Consider the following 21,843-nt stretch of genomic DNA (forward strand, 5'->3'; position numbering starts at 1 on the left):
AGGGAAGTGTACACGGACCGCGATCCCGTCGTTCTGCGTGCGAAATTGTTGCACGAAAATTGGCAGAACAATGTTGCCCGGCGCGAGACAGCTGCGACGAGCGCTCGTTGGATTCTACGTTTCGACGAGGGGCTTCGAAACTTACCTGTTTGTGCATCTCAACGTTCAGGCCGTAGGACATCTCGTAGTACTGCAACAGAGAAATGAAACTTCGTTGGAGTGAAAACGGGCGCAAACTCGAACAACAAAGTTGAAGCGTGCTCGCGACTGTGTCGGTACGTACAACGATCGCGCGATTTTGGATAATAGAGGGAGGACGGGTATTGTTGTTAGACGGGTAGGTTGTTGCACACGATGTAATACCGAAACAATAGACGGGGAAAATTAGAATGCGGATTTCATATAAAATATTTTAAAGAAATTCATGTATACAGGATGCCCCCCAAAAAAATCACAGTCAACGTCACAGTTCGAATGATTATAACATCGGTATTTCCAATTAATTACAGCCTGGAAAGAAAGAAAAATCAGAAAGTTATGACCCGTTAAACAGTGTATACATTTTTTTGGGACACCTTGTATATATATACAGGGTAGTGCAGCGCATGTTGGCACATCAGTATCTCCGCAGTTTTTGAAAATGTGAAAAAACTTTATGGACCAAAGTTTTTCAGTATAAAGAGGACTACAGTATGGCAATAACAGTTTTTTTTGTAGGTGAAGGAATTTCGGGGATTTCACCTTCATCTTTCTTTCTTAATAGAGACATAAGCTTTTCTATGCACTATTCGATGCAGCTCGTCATTTTTTATAGAGAAAGTATTAACCTATTTATGTTAATCTTTACCACAAATTTATCTCCGCCATTATTATTTTATAAAACAGTATACTGGACCAGCGGACCTTCCCAACAATTCTAAAATTAACGTTGCTTCAGTGTATTCACAGTTTAATTCATTAATTTTTTAAACATATTCCTCGTGGACCCATTATCCTTTCTGATGCTTCGAATGTAACATTTCGTTCGTTCAATTTAATCGCTAAAAAGTGACTTTAAAACAGTGTGGGTCGAAATAGACCCAGGTTCTGCCGTCGAAGCGTCAAAGTACGAAAAATGTATTAGCGCGGTGTTCCACGTACAATGTATCAAGAAAAGGTCGCAGAACAATGCTACGCTAAAATTTGGATGAAAAGCGAAATTACACTTTTACTCAAATTACACAGGGGAAATCAGAGGGGGGTGAATAGCGCGGTAGAAGGAGAAATAAGGGTGGGGGAATAGCACGGTAGAAGGGGAAACTAGAGTCGGGGGAATAGCGGGGTAGAAGGGGAAAGTAGTGTGGGGGAATAGCGCGGTAGAAAAGGAAAATAAAGTGGGGGAATAGCACGGTAGAAGGAGAAATTGGAGTGGGGGAATATCGTGGTAGAATGGGAAAATAGAGTGGGAGATTAGCGCGATGGAAGGGGAAAGTAGAGGGGGAAATTAGAATGGAGGTATAGCGCGGTAGGAGGGGGAAATAGAGTGGGGGAATATCGCGGCAGAAGGGGAAAATAGAGTGGGGGAATAGCGCGGTAGAAGTGGAAATTAAAGTGGGAGAATAGCGCGATAGAAGGGGGATTTAGAGTGGGGGAATAGCGCGGTAGAAGGGGAAATTAGAGTGGGGCAATAATTCTCGATCTGGCGACACAGTCATAGAAGAAGCTGACAATGGAGCTCCCTTGATGAGAAAACAGACTTTGTTTAAAGACGAACCGCGACTGGGAACGAAAGTAGAAAACGATTCCGCGTTTGAAGCGCCGCCTTGTCTGTCGTGGCAACAGAGTTGCGAGATGGGAACTCGCAAGGCAAAGTGTCCTCCTATTGGCTATCAACGGCCGGTCGTTAGCGAGGTCGCGAGGATGCGGTTATAATTGCGGTAAACGATCATTTCACCGAAGAGACCGTTTTGTAGCGTCATTACTTAACAGTCAACCCCTTGGGCCTTCGCCGGTGGTCATTTAGCATCGGCGGCGTCGCCCTCGAGCGTCCCTCCGCCAGCGTGCCGCGCCGCGGCAATTTACCATCATTTGCCAGATTTGTCCGTGTCTTGCTTCGTTATTCCGACGATTTCTTTTTTTTTTCTTTTTTCTTTTTTCTTTTTTCTCTTTTCTCTCCCTGTCCGGTCCTCCCGCCGCCGTCGACGTCGCGTCATTAACATTCCGGCTACCATTAATCCTCGGGAACGAGGCGCGACGGCGTCTTGCCGACTGAACGAACCCGCGGCGTCTACTCTGCCGCCCCTCTGGCACGCATCTCTGCACTTTCCGCGGTAACGCGTTATTAATTATCGTTAATCGCGGATAAAGTTAATCGAGTCTGGTCGAGTACGCTCGAGAGACAAGAGCCGGACGGACGCTGGCTGGCTGGCTGGCTGGCTGGCTGGCTGGCGTTGTGCAACCGGCTCGGCGCGAGAGGGAACGAACGAAAGGAGACCAAACGGAGTGAGGAGAAAGCAGGTGTAAGAGGAAAAAGGTCGAGGAGGGAGGAGGCGAAGAAGAAGAAGGAGCAGGAAGGGTAGTAGAACGCGTGCAACACGCTCGAGAGCCAGGTACAGGTTCTTAATTTTACGGGCCATTAGCCCCGTAATTACACGGGCGAATTAATTGCGTCGTAAGTAAGTTATTCCACCCGTGGGAGAAGGGGGTAGAAGCGAGCCAACAACGGGAAGGAAGGGGGAGGGAGGGGTGAGAAAGAGGCAGAGGAGAAGAACGAGGAGGAGGAAGAGGCTGAGCGGAGGGTAACGTGGAGGCGAAGAGGGCAGGAGGCAGAGGTTGTTAAGATCAACTGTACCAGCAGGAACCGGCAGCGGTGATCACCGGCACCGGCAGCACCAAGCAACGGCAGCAGCAACAGCAGCACCAGAAAGCAGCCCTTAGCAGTAGCACACTCTGGACCAACTTCTGCGACTCATTATGGCTTGCACAACAAATTAACGTGGCGGGCCTCGACCCCTGTGCACCAGCGTCCTTAACGTGGCGCTTGTTAATGAACTCGACAAAGAGAACGAGAAAAAGCACGCGATCTCCCTCGATTCACCGCCAGCATCGCCGCCGCCGTCGTTGCTGCTGCTGCTACCACCTCCTCTTCTCTTCCTCATCCTTATCCTCATCCTTCTCTTCCCTCGCCTTTCGCTCCGCCTTCACTCTGACACCCCACCGCGATGTACTCTGTACACGTCGTTTAAGCGAGTTAACAAGCTGCCTTTTGTTAGAGACCTGACCTTTTTTTACTGCCGCCGGTACTATTGCTCGAACAGCCCCGGGGAAAGATCTTGTTATGAGAGGGGAGGGGATAAATGATCGGGGCCGAGCCGAGAGCCCCGGGTGTAATTCAGTCCGACAAATTTTTATTGACCGACCAAATAGCATGCTCGGTAATCGATGGCTGCCTATTGTCGTGAAAGACGTACCCCAGCGCATGACGTGCAACGCTCCTTTCGAAGCCCCACGCACACCGGAAACCAAGACAAATGGAGGCTGACCGAGAACTCCGTGGGCTTCGAAAGGCTACCAAAGCACTTCCACCACCCTCCCAAGACAACCGATAGCTCACAGTGACCGCCGAGGACCATCGTCGCCTCCTAAAACGCTTCTAGCCTAGTTCCAAAGATCGCCAAAGGTCTTTGACGACCGGCAAGACTCTTCATCAATGGCTATCCAAGGCCTACGAAGGATGCTCAACAGAGTTTGCGCTATCCGGTAAATACTTTCTTGATATACGGTAGAACTTCGATTATCCGAACCTCCTACGCCTCTGTTATCCCAACACAATACGCACCGTAAATAGCTCAAATTAAGACCCAAGACTCCGTAGATTCGCGATAAGGTAGAGTGACCAGGTTACCGACAAGAATAGGCGAAAAATGGTTTTACGTGCCTCAACTTTTCGTCCTTATATGAGAATATTTTTCGCTGGGAAAGGGCTCATTCGAAAGAGGAAGGTTCGATCTAGCACGCGCTGGTCATGAGCTGACGAGATTATGCAGATATTTGGTAGTATAAGCGTTAGAAGTGGGCCAAAAATTGACGACGCGCATGCCGTGGAATCCAAGCATTTTTATGCCATTGGTTGAGTTGTCTGGATGAAATCGAGAACAGCGCGCACTAGAAAATATCTCCAGCTACAAAATGAGCTATAATTTGTAATTTGATTCTCAGCGAAATAAAGCCGAAAACTTGAAGCACGTTTCTGGCATAAAAATTCATAATATCGATAATACAGAGCAAAAAATGTGACAAGTTTAGTCACAGACTTGAGACCAAGACGGATAATTAAGTCAGTGACTGAAAGCTGTGAACGAAAATTATACAGCAGTTACCGACCTTCTGACTCTGCAAAAGTCACGTGACTACTCTTGGCTCTTAAGTTGATCCAGATGCAACACTGTTTACTATGCGAACCTAGCACACGGTTCTATTGTTCGAACATCCATGGTTCTCTGTTCAGTTCGGATAATCGAGGTTCCACTGTATTCTAATTCTATAGTTCTCGTCAAAGTCCACAACTCGACTCCCACTTTCCACACAGATCGTCGTAGAGGATTCTATTCTAACTTATGAATTCCTCTTCGGTGTCGCTTTCAGCTTTGGTGATTCGCATAAGCCGATCAGAGCGCAGGAACGAACGAAAATTAGGTATTAGGCAAGTATACGTAGTCTTGAGTAATGAATTGTTAAAATGTTATACGCGTCGCCGCCGACTCTTGTGTACCGGGGTCTACAGGTCTACATCCACGGACAAAAAGTGGACAAAAATTGAGATTTTATTAGACATTTCTGAAATTTGCCAAGTGGGAGTTTTCAAGAAATTTAACAGTAAAAATTCAAAATTGCAATATTCCATAAGATTGTTGTAAGATTTTCCCCTAGGCACTAGTGTGTAGCATCATGTACGCTATAGTAGTACCGTGAGGAGGTTACAGTGCAGCTTCAGACACGGTAATTACCATTTCTGGTAATTTGAGATGTGCTTTATTAGAATGAGTCTGCTTGTAACTCATGATCAGCCAGTCTCTGTCAATTCACTTGCCAGTTCAAGCTCATCTAAATAGTGAAAGCTTAGGCTCGTGCTTCCTCCACCTTCCTCTGCATTCGTGTTTTCACTGTCGCTGTTGTGAACAGGAGAAGTATTATAGTTGCTCACATTTGTTCCAGGAACAGCCGGTATCTGATTTACCTCTTGCGTGCTGAACAGAAGTTTCATTTGAGAATGAATTGAGATTTTGCGTGGATACTATAATAGTCGATGCGTCTATTAGTCTATAAAATACATCTGCCAATATCCCCCCAGTGGCGGGGATAAAATTTTGACACTTATGGCGGAGATCTTTAGGGCAGTTACGGTGGAGACCTTTAGGGCAGTTACGGTGGAGATTTTTGCGACAGTTACTGTGGAGACCCTTGCGACAGTTACTACGGAGACCTTTGCGGCAGTTACGGTGGAGATCTTTGCGACAGTTACAGAGATAAAGTTCTAGAAATCATTTTTACAGAAATCTCGAGTCCACGCTGTCGCGTTACGAACTTGTGAATGTAACGGGGTCTGGGTCTATTTGCGCGGTCGTTTACAGAATCTACTATCGTTTAACAGGCAACAATGCGTTTAGCTGATGCTACACGCAATAATAACGTCCCGGGGGACAACGAAATCTACATTCCACGGGAACAGGAATTATGAGACAAGGCGCGTCGGGAGGGACTTGCTAGCAGCGTAGCCCGTGTCGATAAATCTCCGGAGTCTCTCCACGGCAACTTCCTACGGCGGCGGCGGCGGCGGCCGTGTCGGCTCGTTCGCTTGATTAATCGTGTTTAAACTAGTCGCCTCCGCGCCAATTAAGACTGTACAACGCACGGAGAGAGCAAGAAGAGCAAGAAGGGCCGGGGCCAGAGACGGCTCCCTCGTATCCGAGCCAGCCAGAGAAAACCGGGAACGTCCCCAACGGCGAAACCGTCCAACGCGTGCTGGCAACCACTCGAGGGACAACAGTAAATTAGTATAGGACCGATGCCCGCTTCGAACAAGACGCTGTCACTCTTCGACTGATTGGCAGTTTGTCAATACGGAGAATCGTCGTTTAATTCACCCGTGCACAATCTAGTGGGCAGACTCGGCACAATATGCCAGGTCGGAAATATCCGACACTTTTCTCAGTTTCCTACTTAGGCGACCACAGTAATGACTCGATACACGAGCCAGTCACACAAAGCGATCGACGCCAACTTTCAAGTCTTCTAAATTTTGATTTACCAAAGCGTTCGAGTGAGATACAGTTTTTACTCTACATATGTCCCAAATGTCTAGTCAATATAAGTCCCAGAACTATCCCTACTGGCCTCTAGACCTTCGCTGTCCCTTTCTACGTTCGCAGTGTACCAAAGAATAGTATCTTCTGGCCGATATACCTATGTCCCTGGCAAGACCCGTAATTTGGACATATATCGAGTAAACACTGTACTTTTTATTTTTTTAATTTCAACGTCCTTGCAGTTTCTTTAACACAGTTTCTTTAATCCTTGCAGTTTCGTGAGGTTAATTGATTTAGCAAATTAATGTGTACAGTGTTTACTCGATATATGTCCAAAACACGGATCTAGCCAAGGACATATATCGGCCAGGAAATATTCCTATTCTCTCGAGCTTCTTGGCCCCTCACGGTGTATACGGCAGTGGGGCAGTGTTCTACGACATTTATCGGCTAGGAAGTTGGGACATATATAGAGTAAACACTGTATACACCAATTTAAATCAATTAGGCTCACAAAACATACAGTATATAGGAATTTATAATTCGAAAAAATGCAGATTTCACGTAGAAATTGAAGAGACTCTCTATAACTACCGTTACAGATGAAATTATTGGGCTGAAATTTGACAGAAATGTTTTTTTCTTTGATAGGCTATCGAATGGTTCAAACTCGATTAAAATTGGGCCGGGGGGGGGGGGCGAATTTAACCCCCAAACCGGGCTATAGCCTTTGCTAGTTTTGCTACTGACGTGGATAAGACGTATCACCGTAATATTGATAGACCTATTGATAGACATATTGATAGAAAATTTCTTGAAGAAAGTAGGATCCCGTCGGTCCTAAAATCTTTTTCCTTTTTAAACGTGCCTTTAGCCTAGAAAAAATGAGGATCCAAACATTCAACGTGGACTTTTTTTCGGGAACAACAACAATCAACTGAACCAACTACAGTGCATTCTCGATATATGTCAACAACACGGGTCTTGCCAGCGTCGTGTATCGTCCAGGAGACATACCCGAGCTACGTTTACACTTCTCGGCGTCAAAGGCCTCCCGAGCTTCGCGGCCCCCCACGGCGTATCCCCACGGTAGTGGGGATAATTCCGCGACGTTTATCATCCAAGCCTTGACGACATATATAGAGAAATCACTGTACCACTGTATTCGACAATGAAGAAATTTTGGAGCAGAGATTCAGCGACGGGACGCGCGACAGGGTAGAAGAAACGAACGATCGGATAGGAAGATCGAACGAACGATCCCGCGCTGCATTTTCGCAACTGTCCAAGTAAACGATAGCTCGGCTATTGGAGTCAATTAATTATGTCACCGGGTTCGCGATAAACTGTTCCCCGGGTCTGTGCCCTCCTCCTCTCCCCCCACCCCCCAATCCGTTCCCACCGTTTCTCCCGCAGTCCAATTTTGCGAGGGTTAACTGCGAGGCATTTACCATGAAAACACCCGGCAGTAAATCGCATCTTGCGTGCGGCGAGCAACGCGGTTCGGATTTCCTCGCGGGACACGCGGATCGGTATAATTAGACTGGTTTACGGCGGTCGATCGCCGACGAGCTTTCGGGGTACAAGCCAACGAGGGCAGCTGGCTACATTATCCTTCGGCGTTGCTCGCGTTACCGGCCGTGTTACTTTGTCGTTAGGTGTACGAAGACGGGCCAGGATCGTAACCGGGCATCGTAACCACCGCCTTGTGCCCGGGTCAGAACCCAATTTAACCTGGATTCTCGCTATCCGATGAAACGGCCGGCTGCTAACCGCCGTCAAAATACACCTCGATAGATCTTGCATGCTGATCTTCGCAAGAATGTTTCATCGAAGGCTAACGATCCACCGCAACCGATAGAACCTGACCCCTCCAGCCGTGAAACCTTCCTGCAACCCGTACCAAAGTATGTAATCTGACGTGGGAGCCGAAATCGCCCACGAGCCTAATTCACCTGACAACGATTCGTTCGTTCAAGACAAGATACTCTCTGTCAAGTTCCATCTCTGTACAGTCTTTACTCAATGAACAGTGATCCACACTGATATTTCGACGCATTTAAAAACCGTATAACTTTGTTAATATTGGACCATACGACTTGGATTTTTTAAAGAAGTTAGCACAATCGGTCTGCTACATAGAGTGAAAAAAATTTTTTACAAAAATTGCAATTGGTCGAGATTGCAGCGAAAATACTGAAAGTTGTATTTTGCAAGTTTTTCGTGTGGACTTGCATTGAAAATTTTTGAAAGTACGATTTGTAGATCTGTATGAATTATAAATATTCTGAGAATTTCATCAAAATCGGTCAACGCTGCAATGAGCTACAGATGTTCCCTGACGAGGCCAAATTCTGCGACTTTCGCCCGTAAGTTTTCATCGTTAAACGTTTGCAGCTCAGTGCAACGTTGTCCGATTTAGATGAAATATTCAGAATATGTATAATTGATACAGATGTACAAAACGTACTTTTTCAATTTTTAATATAAGCCCGGATAAAAATGTTGCAAAATACAACTTTTAGTACTTTCTCTGTAATTTCGACCAATTGCAATTTTAATCAAACATTTTTCTCACGTTATATAGCGATCCAATTGTTCTAACTCCTCAAAAAAATTCAAGTAGTATAGTCCAATATTGACAAAGTTATGCGATTTTTAAGAGCGTCCGAATATTAGTGGGAGTCACTGTATGTCCCGAATATGTAGCCGATAAAAGTCCCAAAACTACAGTGATTTCTCTATATATGTCACCAAGGCTTGGATGATAAACGTCACGGAATTATCCCCACTACCGCGGGGTATACCCTGTGAGGAGCCGCGGAGCTCGAGTGTAACACGGCTCGAGTATGTCTCCTGGACGATACATGACGCTGGCAAGACCCGTGTTGTTGACATATATCGAGAATCCACTGTAACTCTTTAACAAAGCCGCGGAGGACATTTTCACAAAGGAAAAGGTTACTTCAAATGGCCTTCGGAATCATCCCCTTCAAGGAATAAGATAGCAAACGTACGAACTCCGGCAGATCCGATCCGACAGTGTGCGAGCACTTCACGCTGACATTGTACCTCATCGAATGAACACGTTAAAAACCAAGTTGCTCGGGTCTCACGTCTCAATTCGTCTTCCCTGTTCGAATTAGTACGACCCTTTTCGACGTTTGTGCTTCAGAGTGTACTTGAATTGTACTTGTACTCGAATTTGTGCTTCTACTCGAATTCGTACTTCTACTCGAATTCGTACTTCTACTCGAATTCGTACTTGTTCATGCTCGCGCCTTTTATTCGCCGACATAAAGAAAATTGTGAACACATGCTGGGTCAATTAGAAATTGAAAAAAAAGTAAAATTTGTCAAAAACAATCCGCATTGTTCGAGGGAAAACACTGTGTACGCGAGAAATTTCATTTATACAGGGTGTCCCACTTTTCACGATTATTCAAGTACTTGCGATAATCTGACAAACAAATACTTCAAACAGAAGTTGATCAGTTTTTGATTGGCTATACATTGCATTAAAAAAAAGTTAGAAACAAATTATTTTTTTAGTATTGTCAAGGTCACCTTCATTTTTTTAAATGGCACTTTGTATTTTTGACTTAACAGTGTTATAGCCCGTAAGACACATTCAAAGACCTAGTATACTATGACCTTCGGATGACCTTGAAGGCAAAGAAATGAAAATTTAAAAAATGACAGTCTGCTTAAATGGGTGATATTCACTCTGGCTTGGCCACCACGATCCCCTGATTTGTCACCACTTGATTTTTCTGTATGGGGTCATTTACAGTCGATAGTTTATGCTGTTCCAATACAAAATAAGGAACATTTAAAGCAGCGAATTCGTACAGCATGCGAAGAACTTCGCTACGACAGTATCGTAAGAGCAACCAAAGCAAATTTACTACGTAGAACGGAATTGTGTCTACAACAACATAGATTACATTTCGAACATTTGATGTAACTTTTTCTCGAAATCCTTTGCATTCATTTAATCAAGGTTCCTGAATCGAATGTAATTTCGAGTCTTAATAATAAACACAAGTTATTATCACCCATTCGAGCAGACTGACTTTCTTGTTAAAATTTTCATTTCTTTGCCTTCAAGGTCATCCGAAGGTCATGGTATACTAGGTCGTTGAATTCGTCTTGATACGGGCTACAATACGGTTAAGTCAAAAATACAAAGTGCCATTTAAAAAAATGAAGGTGACCTTGACAATACTAAAACTTTTCTTTATTGCAATGCATAGCCAATCGAAAACTGATAAACTTTTGTTGAAAATATTTGTTTGCCAGATTGTCGCAAGTACTTGAGAAGAATCGTGAAAAGTGTCACGTGGGACAGCCTGTATTATTCAGCAAATAAAAATGAACGAACTGATGGGGCGTCCTATCGCTCCGTCCCCGACTGTACACCGGTCAATAACTTTAGACTCGGATCGCTAAACCTAACAAAGGGCAACGTCGTCGTGTCGCGTCGGTCGTAAAAGGTAGAAACCTCGGCGATTCTTGCGTCGGTCGCGACGTGATGCGTGCGGCCTCCTGGTTCCCTAGACAACGGAGATAGTCCTCCCTGCTAGTTAAAGCTTCGCACGGCAGTGAATCGGAGCTGCCCCTACCCTGTCCCTGTCCCTATCCCTGCCCCGGTCCCGGTCGTCAAGGAAACTCGGACGACCGAGCCTGAAACCGTCTGCTGTCATCTGGGTGGTGACCGCGACCGCGGGAATCCTCTCTCTTTCGTAGCCACCGATGTCCTTCGTTAGCATTGACGAGTGGGGCAGCTGAAGCGTTAGGGCAGCCCCGATTTACCCGCGAGTAGGGCTCCGCCGGACAGCGTTCCACCACACCGGTAGGAACATTAATCTTCGGTCGCCGCGGTGTCGACATAAATAGTGTGAAATTACACAGGTCGAAGCACACCCCCTGCTCGCGTTTCTGACACGGCCGTGGTGGCCAACGACTCTTCGGTTCCACGAAAACGGCCGTAACCGGTTGATTCTTTCGACCAGATTGCAGCTAATAAGAAGCAAATTTGGTTCGTGTTATGGTCGCAACCCCGTGGTCGGGAAAGGTGTAACACGGCAACGCGCGGCGTTAGCGACGCGGCTCGCCGGGGACAATGAGAACCGCTGAGCTCTTAGAGCCATTAGCTATGCGCAGTAGGTGCGCAAGATAAATATACGGATACACGTGCATCGGTTGCGGTCGACTGTGTGTGTGTGTGTGTGTATGTGTGTGTCTGTACGTGAGGGGCGAATACAGGTGCGCGCGAGCGCGGGGTAACAGGCCAATGTAAAGTCGGTGCGGCGAGGATGCAATTAATGCTAAGAAGCCAAGCTGGTTTAGCGGTCGAGCGAGCATGATTATCCTGGATAGGGAAAACGAGGGACCCAGGGCTGCGGCGAGAGGAAGATGAAGGCGGACGAGCGAAACAGCCGCACCCGGCGGGAAAGAGAGGAAGACTGTTAGGCGAATAGAGAAAGGAAGGGCACACCGGGACTTAACCGGAATTAGTGTTACGGAATGGTGATTCCTTACCATCACGTAATGTCGTTGAATCTCGATCTTCTCCGTGGCCAGTTTCTCGCACTCGAGTTTCAAGCTGCGAACAGAGGCAAAAAGGGAGCTCGGATTAAATGATTTTCTACCGGATACCTGTAGACCGTAGACGATCGTCTACGTTCCTTATCGGCCGCGACGTTAGGCCACCGAGTATGTACAGTTAGGGCGTGCTTTCGTTCGTTCGTTTCACGAGACACGCTCACCGGCGACCTTTACGTCCGCCGCGTTTATAGTGTAATGTTAATACTAATTATTGACGCCTGCGCGTACGTAACCGCGCTGTACAAGCGCGACCATTTATTTCGTATTCTAACTGCTGCGCGATCCAGCCGTTTAAATTGTGTGTGCTTCATCCAGTCACGGATCAACGGGCTTCCGAAGTAGCGATGGGATCGATCCGATCGTGTATTCAATCTATAGATCTCACCTAATCCGCGCACTGAAGGACTAAACATTCGAAACCTTCAGAGACACCAGGATAATGCTAGAATAAAATACCAGTGATTTCATTGCAAACATTATAATTGAGAATCTTTATGTAAAAAAAAAAAAAAATAAAATGAAATAAAAATCTTATACATCGATGGTAACAAACACAGGAGTAGAAATTAATTTCGACCCCTAATCATTTAACACTGACTGCCATACTAGAAACCTCAAAAAGCCAAAAAATTAAAGTAAGTTATTTAATGAGATAAAAATTGAAAAAAATTAAATGTATGACATTGAGTAGTACCCCAACTTTCTTGCATTTTTACAGATCCTAATCAAATTTGGTACGATGAAACCGGCGGTCAACGTGTTAAATAAGTCGATTACTATGATATTTTTAAATTCTTCCAACATTTTTGTACTGTTACAAGTTTTGAATACTTATTTTTGTCATAAATGCATGAAATCCACATTGTAACGAGTGAATAAAATAACTGCGTTTTAAGACACAAACAAACAGAAATCGAAGATCTCGCTACGCGGAAACATGAATGAAGGTTCACTCCGAGGAATTTCTGAGAGCATCCCCGCAGCCAGTAGAGGGGTAAGTACAGTTTTTTCTCGATATATGTCGCAAAACTATTTAAATAAAAGTCTCAGAACTATCCCCACTCCCGCGGGGTATACCCCGTGAGGGGCCTTAAAACCGCCGATTTGAAAAAACCAAGTTGACCTTCAAATGACCTTGAAAACGCTTTTCCCCCTCGAAATCCTTGGACACTTTGGATCCTTGCATTCTTTTTTAATATCTTTCATACTTTTCGAGATATTCGGCTGGAAAGTTTTCACATTAACACCCTGTGTATCGAGAAAACACTGTGTGCGGTTTCTAGAAGAAAAAAAAATCGCTTTTTAAATATTCGGTGCGTTCGTCTACATCGTTCCCGAGTAAGTATCGAGTGTTCGAGGCCGGATCTCGCTTTCCTCGGTACTCTGAATCGTCGCGAGCGTTTCCATCGTCTGAACTTTTAAATCATCGACCAGAAGAACTACAGGCTGAACGTCTGCGAACTTCAAAGGGGGAACCGTCAGAGGAAAAACGGAAGACAAGGGAGGGCGACGCGGTGGCAGGCGTAAAAGGAAAGAGCTTGAAACTTCCGGTAGGGTCTAACGTACAAGTTCCACGTAGAAGCAATGAAAGTTTCGATCCGCGAAGCTCGAACGTTGAAAAATGCAGCCGCCGCCGCCGGGGGCTTTCTTAATTCCGTATTCGCGTTGGTTACCGGTCGCACGGGTGTCATTACGCGTCTGCCAATAGCCGCGCTGTCGTAAATCACTTATGGCTTTTGCGGATCGCGTGCGGCCAAGGAACCCAGCTGCATCGGTTCCCAGGCTATTCCGATCCGCGGCCTGTATCACGGTTACGTATGCAACTCCGAGACAAAAGACGCGGTAAGCCGCGACGATCCGGACAGGTGATGCGTTCAATCGTGTTTCACCGAGACGCTTTTTCCCTTCCACAACGAAAAATCGTTCGAACTAACCACGTTCTACGACGAACTGTAGGCCGAGTGCTTCGTGTGCTGGAGACAGGCTGACCTGTCCAGCAAATGAATATAATAAGGGGGATTCTCGTGTAACAAGGACAAAAATAATTTGCAATTTTCTTTTTTGTTTACAAACACTATTTATATTATCGGAGTGAAACTTTTTGGCATACAAGCGGGCAACTTCAAACTATAAGAGGAACATTTTGTTTCAATTGCTTATTGATTTTGTGACAAATACTACAATTCTGGGCTAAACTTCACTTTGGCAAACCAGAAATTTTTAACTTTTTATTATATAATCCTGTACATCTTGACGAGAGAATGCCAAAAATCGAAGCTTTAAGGCAAGGAATTTACAAAAACAGTGAAAGATGTGAAAAGTCTAGGAATATTCTTATGTTGTTTTCAACGTAAAAAGACTACTAACGGGTGAAATGAATCTTTAATTAACTACTACTTCCCAGAATCGATGCAGAATATTTTTAGTTTGTATTAAGGACCGCACTCTAATGATTCCCGCTTCTGTAGATTTAAGTTAACTATTGGAATTACCGCGGCACCACTCAAATTTATGCTACTAACAATTATCTAATGTGCAACTATTCAAAATATAATTATTCGTGGAGTTAGATGAAATTTGAAAAATAATGTATTGGGTTGGAACGAAATTTCGTACCGTTTTTAAATTAAAATTCAAAGATAAAATTAAGATATTTATCGAACAACTTCTTCTCCAGCCTGTTGTATTACTTTTTACCATTTTTTATGTAAACTTATCATGTTGTTGAATATACAGGTTGTCCCAAAAATGTTGTATTTTCTTGGAATGGACGATTCCTGACGCAATTTAAAGTCACTTTTTCCGTTGCAAAAATATTCTCCGCGGCTTTGTTAAGGAATTATTAGCGAAAAACGCAGACCAATCAGGGCGCGGATATAGCAGGCGGATTCTGACTCAGCCAATGCCAACGCCAGGCCGGGACCCCAGTTTTTAGTTAATAACTCGTTAACAAAGGCGCGAAGAACGTTCTCGCAAAGGAAAAAGTTAGTTCAAGTGATCTCGGAAATTATCTCTTTCAAGGGAGTACAACATTTTTGGGACACCGTATATATCTCGATATTATTTTTGAATTTTAATTTAAAAATGCTACGAACTTTCGTACCAACCCAATGTAAATAAAGGGTGTCCCAAAATGACCTGACATTTCCAATTGCGTGCCACTTTTTTGTGGTGAACCTAGACTAATACTATTATAGTACTAATACTATTACTAATACTATTATTATACTAATCTTTAGCAACTGGCATCAGGAAGTATGGAATTTTTTCTTTGGGGTTTTCTGAAAGGAAAAGTGTATGCCAATGATCCACAGACCATTCCGGAGCTCAAGGAAGCAATTGGACGCAGCATTACTGAAATTAGTCCGCAATTATGCCAAACTGTTATCGAAAATTGCGTCAAAAGAGTGAACGTTTGCAAACAGGCACGAGGCGGCCATTTATCAGATATTGTGTTCCACACATAACCTCCACGTTTGTACGTTATATTAACACACTATCGGCGGGTAAAACCATGAGCTTGACTCACACGTCACGTCGTTGCTTAACAACCTGAAGGTTGCTTACAAAGAGTTGTGCAAAACAAAATATACATTACATGAAAAAAAAAACAAGCATTGGTAAGTGCTTTACTAACACTTAGCGTACGTTCTGCATAAAAGGTATTAATACCCTTCCCGCGGATAGTGTGTTAAAATAAAAACATTTATACTTTAAAAAAAAAAACGTTTTATTAATAAATTAAAATGTCAGGTCATTTTGGAACACCCTTTATAACATTGAATGCAGTTTAATGGAACGATTGCATTTTTAAACTATATTTCAAAGGTCCGCTTAAGGATTTATGTGCATAGGTGTAATAATTACAGACGAGACATCTCTCAAGTTCTGCTCCGTTTGTTGGGAACACCTTGCGCACGATCGATTTCTCGAAGTTATACACCGCGGATGGCTTCGTTGGGATTAGCTGCACGCGGCACTCCGCCTCTTTAAATATTAATTCCAAAAGGGGACGTTCGAGACTACTAAAGGGAACGGCTGCCGTTCAAGTTGAGACCTAGAAGGGCGGCTTGGGTTTTTATGCTCCGCTTCGCAGCCTTTCGACAACCACCAACACAGGTGCACACGATTTCTAAATCGATTTCATTTGAATTTTATCCTCGAACCCTACGGGATGTACAGGTTGTTTATTTTAATATCCGTTGGAATTTTTTCAGTTACCCACAACGAGCTCACATATCTTTTAATGGTGAAGTGTAAAAGTTACGGGTACCTAATGTCTTGGAAAAACTTGTTTATTTCTATTTAATTTTATCTGTTATAAAACTTTTATCAATATACTTGTGACATTTTTCTGATTAAAATAAGACCAAACACGATACAATTTGGACACTTATTTAAACACTTATGTAATTGACGATTCAGTAGAACCTCGATTATCCGAACCGAACAATTTAAAGCGAGACCTATTGTACAAATCAGTGACCACTTACTTCGGCACTATAGCTATGTAGATAACTGTTCTATTATCCGAACACCCATGCTCGATAATCGAGGTTCTACTATTATCATGAATTAAACTAGTAAACATGATCAAAATTGTGTTACGTTTGGTGTCATTTCTGTCACAAAATTGGCACAAGTATGAAGATAAAAGTTGATAAAAGAGACATTATTGTATGCTCAAGAAATTTTTATCGATACACCGCATTAACCCTTTTATGGAAGTAAAATGACCGAGTTTTAAATATTTAGAAACGTGTCGATATTTTCTTGTTATCAACAATGCGATTCTTCCTTTCACTGCAGCAATAATTTAATAGTCAATTACCGTATCGGCGGTTATCAAGAAATACGCCATTAACACATCAGCGGCCTACTGATACAGGCAGTGTAAAAAGTATTCCCACACCTTTTGAAAACGAATAACTTTTTTAAAAATTAAGCAAGGGCCCGAGTTTTATTTTCTAGATATCACGATTAATTTACTAATTTTTTAAAAAATTGCTTTGGTCGCAAATTCGGAGAAGAAAGTAGAGGTCACGATTTTTAAGTATTTTTATCTGCCCATTTCTGACCTTGTGTGACCTTGACGATCATACTGCCGTATGCCGAATGAATTCGTTTCGGCGCACGCTTTCATATGATATAAAAAATACATAGCATTCCGTTTAAAAAACTGAAGATCATCTTTACGTCTAAAAAAATAATGCAGATAAAGAAAATGACAGACACCATTAGATTGCTTGCAGAAAACAATTGTGAATGATTTTGGCTAACCACAACGATTCCCATGCGAATACCGCGCAGCCAGACGATTATGGCTTCGAGTTAGAGAGCGTCGCTGAATTTGAATCTAAACTTGGTAACTAATCAAAATGGTTTTGTACTTACGCGTGACATTGGTTCTGTAGAAAATTGAATTCCTCCTTGATCCTGTCGCAGGACTCTCCGACGGTGAACTTAATTTGTTGACCGGGTTGCGGTGGACCCTGCAACAAATATTAAAAATTCACGTTACAATCTATCGAAATCGATAAATGAACATACAATTCACAGAGTTATAATAAATTAAGTTATAATAAATTAAGTTATAATAAATTAAGTTATAATAAATTATGATAAATTATTTTGAGTTACAATAAATTATAATAAGATATTTTGAGCTATAATAAATTAATTTATGACAAATATCTTAATTTTATCTGTGAATATTAATTGAAAAACGCTACGAACTTCCGTTCCAACCCAACACATCCTCCAAAACTAAGAAACAGCAGCTTCGTTAAAAATCGAATTATTATTAATTCAAGAAATTCCACGGAGACTCGAAAACTCAGGCTGGCGATCGTAACCATAATTTTAGACTTGCCACCAACGTGTTTCCTCCGTAATGAGGATACACGTACTCCACTCTCACGTTTCTTCGTGTTTTTAATTCTCCTGCCGTAACAAGCGCTACTGCACGTTTTCCATCTTGGCAACATCGAAACACCGTATCACCATATCGTGCTTCGTTTACCTTGATCGCGTATAAACGCACGATAATGAAATAACAAAACGTTAAATAACACGGTGTTCGGTCAACGAGAAGTCCAAACGAAAAAAAGAAAAAGCTCTTGCCGGTAATACATATTTCAAGCCACCGTGTTACCCGCTCGAAATGGAAATTTACGTGTCTTGTAATAAACATTTAATAGGCGAATATGTTCGACACATTGTGGTACTTATTTCGCAGAGATTTGTTTAATGGTATACATCAGCCTCTCTCCGCCGTGCCAAATTACAGCTTACAACCGGAAAACAGTGGGTGTAGCAGCTGACTGTCTAACTACGCCATGCATGATATCACGTTATGACGCAGCAGCCTGTGAACCACCGGCAAACTTTTCGATCTAAACTCTGTTCTATTTATCAGAGCGTACGCTACACGGAAACCGTCGACAGAAGATAATACATCATTATCTTTTTACTCGGCGCTCGATGACACGACGTTGTCGATAAACAACGCCAGAGGCGAGCACTATAGTCTTCTACAAACATCGATTTCAATGAAATCACACTTTGCGCGCACATATACAGTTCCAGCATATTCACCTAAACGATTCCGCGAGCTAGACTTCAGTTCCCTCTCAATGGATTCGAACAAAATCCAACAAAGCTTTCCGAGTTGGTGTTGCGTTGTTGCTCTTTTCGCATCGCGCGCCCTTCATGTTGTTAACCCTCCGTACGTTATGCAGGAGCAGTGTTGCCAGATGAGGGGAGGGAGCACGAATCGAGGGGAAAGAGTTACCCTCTCTCTCTCTCTCTCTCTCTCTGCCAGTACCGGAGTATGCGCGACAGAGACACAGAACGCGTCACGTGACCGGCCCTCGGCGCAAGCGTGGGGATTAGCGCGGTGGAAGGGGAAGTTAGAGTGGGGACTCAAGTCTTGATCTGGCGACACTGGGTTCTAATTCAGCGTTTCCGATTCGCTGGACGTAACTCGGTCACTCGGGGGTGGGGAAACCCAACTCAGCGAGGTGGTGGGGGTACACCTGCTAATCTCTGCAGCATGGGGGAATAACGCGGTAGAAGGGGAAATTAGAGTGGGGGAACAAGTCTTGATCTGGCGACACTGTGCCGGAGTCATTCGTGACCCGTTGCGGTGGGGATAAGCTCCAGCGACCATCAATATGTACAATTTTATTCCGATATAAGGCGGCCCTTTTTATTTCGAAATAAGAAAATCGCTATCCCCACTTCATCTTCTTCACCCGAGATATGACGATTTCAATAAAATTATCTTGCAATAGATGTAATTTTCTATATACAGAAATAGAAACATATTTCTTGAGGGGGGTGCGAGAACATATTTTTATATTCAAGGAGGTGCCGATAACTGAAAAGGTTAAAAACCATTGTTTTACATGAATGAACGTGTTCAGAAAAACAGCAAAAAAAAATTAAGTTTCAATCAGTCATTGTAAAGTGAAAGATTCAATCATCAAATCTCTACTAGATTCATTTGGGAAAAAAATGTTTTCATGCTTTTGCAGACGATTCAACTTGTAACATTTTCGACCAAGATGTCCTCAGTTTCTCACCAGCTGCATAATGCGCAAATACACTGGGAAAATATGAGACTTCGAGAGCTTTAAAATGAGTCGAAGCGTATAATACAACTATCTTTTTAACAAAATGAGAATCGGAAATTTAGTGTTCGAACAGTTTCTGGACCGCACAGATAGTTTTAGCATTGAAAAATATAGTCGCGCGGTCGTGTAATGGGATTCACCGTAGTTCCCGAGGATTGAGGGATGAGCAAGAGATCCGGCAGTTGCTCAAGCTAAATAAAACAATGTTGAAGTTTCGAGGAACGTTTGGGTGCACGCCTCCAACAAATTCTCGCCCGCCGAGACGAGAAACGAGAAACGGGAACGAGAGAGAGCGAGCGAGCGCGTCGAATCTCGCCGCGCTGTATAATTAATTTGGCGCAGCTGTTCACCGCGATGGAGAGGAATGGATGCAGGAAGTAATGCGTTAGTCGATTCGCGGCTCGACGATGAAAAGGGAATGAGAAGTAGAAGAGGCGAGGACGAGGCGGGGAAGGGAAGAGAGGAATGGTCGTCGCGACGACGGCAGCGCGGAGGCGTTCCCGCGAGCCGCGCGCGAGCAGCCGGTAAACGGTAAAAGACATTTAAACGCCATCGGCAATCGTGCATGCGTGGATGAACAGACAATGTGACACGCAACACAACGCGATAACAAGATTGCTGCTGGCAGGTGGATCTCCGCCGCGGCACGACGGCGCAACGCGGCGGCTCGACGATTCCCTGCGAATCATTCCACTTGGCGAAATTCTAGTCTTTCGGAGAGGTCGACGGGATTCGCTCTGCTGCCCGCTCAATCAATCTCCGAGCCGCATTGTATCGAGTTACGAACGCGTCGATTTCGAATTCCGTTAACCACCGTTTCCCGAACCAGTTTTGGACAAAGCTTATCCCAACTAACCCCTACGGTAGTGGGGACAATTCCGCGACATTTATCATCCAGGACTCGGCGACACATATCGTGAATTCACTGTAACTTTAACCCTTTGCGGTCCTATGTCGAGTGTGACTCGACATCGCTTTTCGCTCTGACACGTCCTATGTCGAGTGTGACTCGACATCGCTTTTCGTTTTGACGCGTCTTATGTCGAGTGTGGCTCGACATCGCTTTGTGTTCTGCCGCATCGTATGTCGAGCGTTGCTGGACATCGCTTTGTGTTCTGCCGCGTCCTGTATCAAGTTTCACACGAATATGTCTCAATTTTAATCTAAATGAGATAAGATAAGAGCTACAGTGTAGCAAATCTGAAATAGGCCATGCGTCTTGAACTTAAGAGCTTAGCTTTAGTCTTTTCAAACCCACCGTGGCGTACAGTTCGAAATCATAGCACAACTATGGCTAAACGACAGAGTCAACGTACAACAGTGCGTAATAATGAATTTGAAAGTGATGATAGTGATTTTTTGGGCAATGTAGAAGAACAATTTCAAAGATTATATACATCTGAAATCGAAAGTAGTGAAGATTCAGAGGACGTGGTTACATTCAGACGAAGCAGACGTATAAACATAATTGATGATACGTCTGAAAGTAATGATAACACGGAAATAAACAGCGATTGGCAAAATGTCAGGAGTGACAGGAATGTCAGGTGTGATCTGTGCGGACTGGCTGGTACGCACCGGCTGGCACGCACTTGCGAATCCAGCGCGGACCTGCTGGAACGAAACGGTGGAGAGCGCTCAGTCCGCAAAGGGTTAATGTAGGTAATAAGTACAGGGAATTCTCGTTAAGAGACAGTGCGAACCTTACGATTTGGAGTCAGTGGAGCTACCCACACTAACGCGGTGAGGGGCTGAAACTCGAGAGCCACGTGCAACATTGTATCGGAGAAAAACATTTTCTCAATCTTTTCTTGTCACTATCAGTAGTCATAGGCTTACCACTTACAGACGGATGGGACTCTTAGGTTTCCAGCGTGCCCTGTGCATTTCAAATGCGACGCTCGGCGAGAAACTCAGATTTCGTCTAAGAGTCAGTCGCCAGAACCGCGCAACTGACTCGTAACGAGAATTCACTGTAGACACCGGATCTTCGTGCAAAAGTACAAATTTTCGAATGACGGATTCTAATATTATTAATTTACGAATATTGAGATTGTACAGATGCGTCCATGAGGAATTATTTAACAAATTTCTTTGGGTATACATTATTTTAAAAAATGGCTACAAATTTTTATAGATACATTCGTGTTATTTTCATAAAGAAATGTAAAATTGTCATTTTTAGTGCTCCGTAAACCTAGTGTTAATACGTATAAAATAGTATAATAGTATTTTTATATTTTTCCAATATTTTTACTCGGTTTTACACCTACCCATTTTCGTTAGAAATGCATAAAATCCGCTGTCTAGTA

General features: G+C 43.7%; 1 protein-coding gene across 3 annotated transcripts in view; it reads right to left on the bottom strand.

Moving 5' to 3' along the window:
• The window catches only part of LOC143353976 (protein groucho), a 124,365-nt gene that overhangs the window by 60,444 nt on the left and 42,078 nt on the right, over nucleotides 1-21,843 (bottom strand). For all 3 annotated transcript variants that reach the window (XM_076787614.1, XM_076787613.1, XM_076787610.1), the window contains exons 2-4: nucleotides 17,289-17,386; nucleotides 11,829-11,892; nucleotides 146-190 (exon numbers count right to left, since the gene is read on the bottom strand). In XM_076787614.1, coding sequence (XP_076643729.1) covers nucleotides 146-190; nucleotides 11,829-11,892; nucleotides 17,289-17,386 — 207 coding nt within the window. The remainder of the gene's footprint in view (nucleotides 1-145; nucleotides 191-11,828; nucleotides 11,893-17,288; nucleotides 17,387-21,843) is intronic.

The sequence above is a fragment of the Halictus rubicundus genome, chromosome 5 (genome assembly GCF_050948215.1).
Source record: "Halictus rubicundus isolate RS-2024b chromosome 5, iyHalRubi1_principal, whole genome shotgun sequence".
NCBI classification, from domain to species: Eukaryota; Metazoa; Arthropoda; class Insecta; order Hymenoptera; family Halictidae; genus Halictus; species Halictus rubicundus.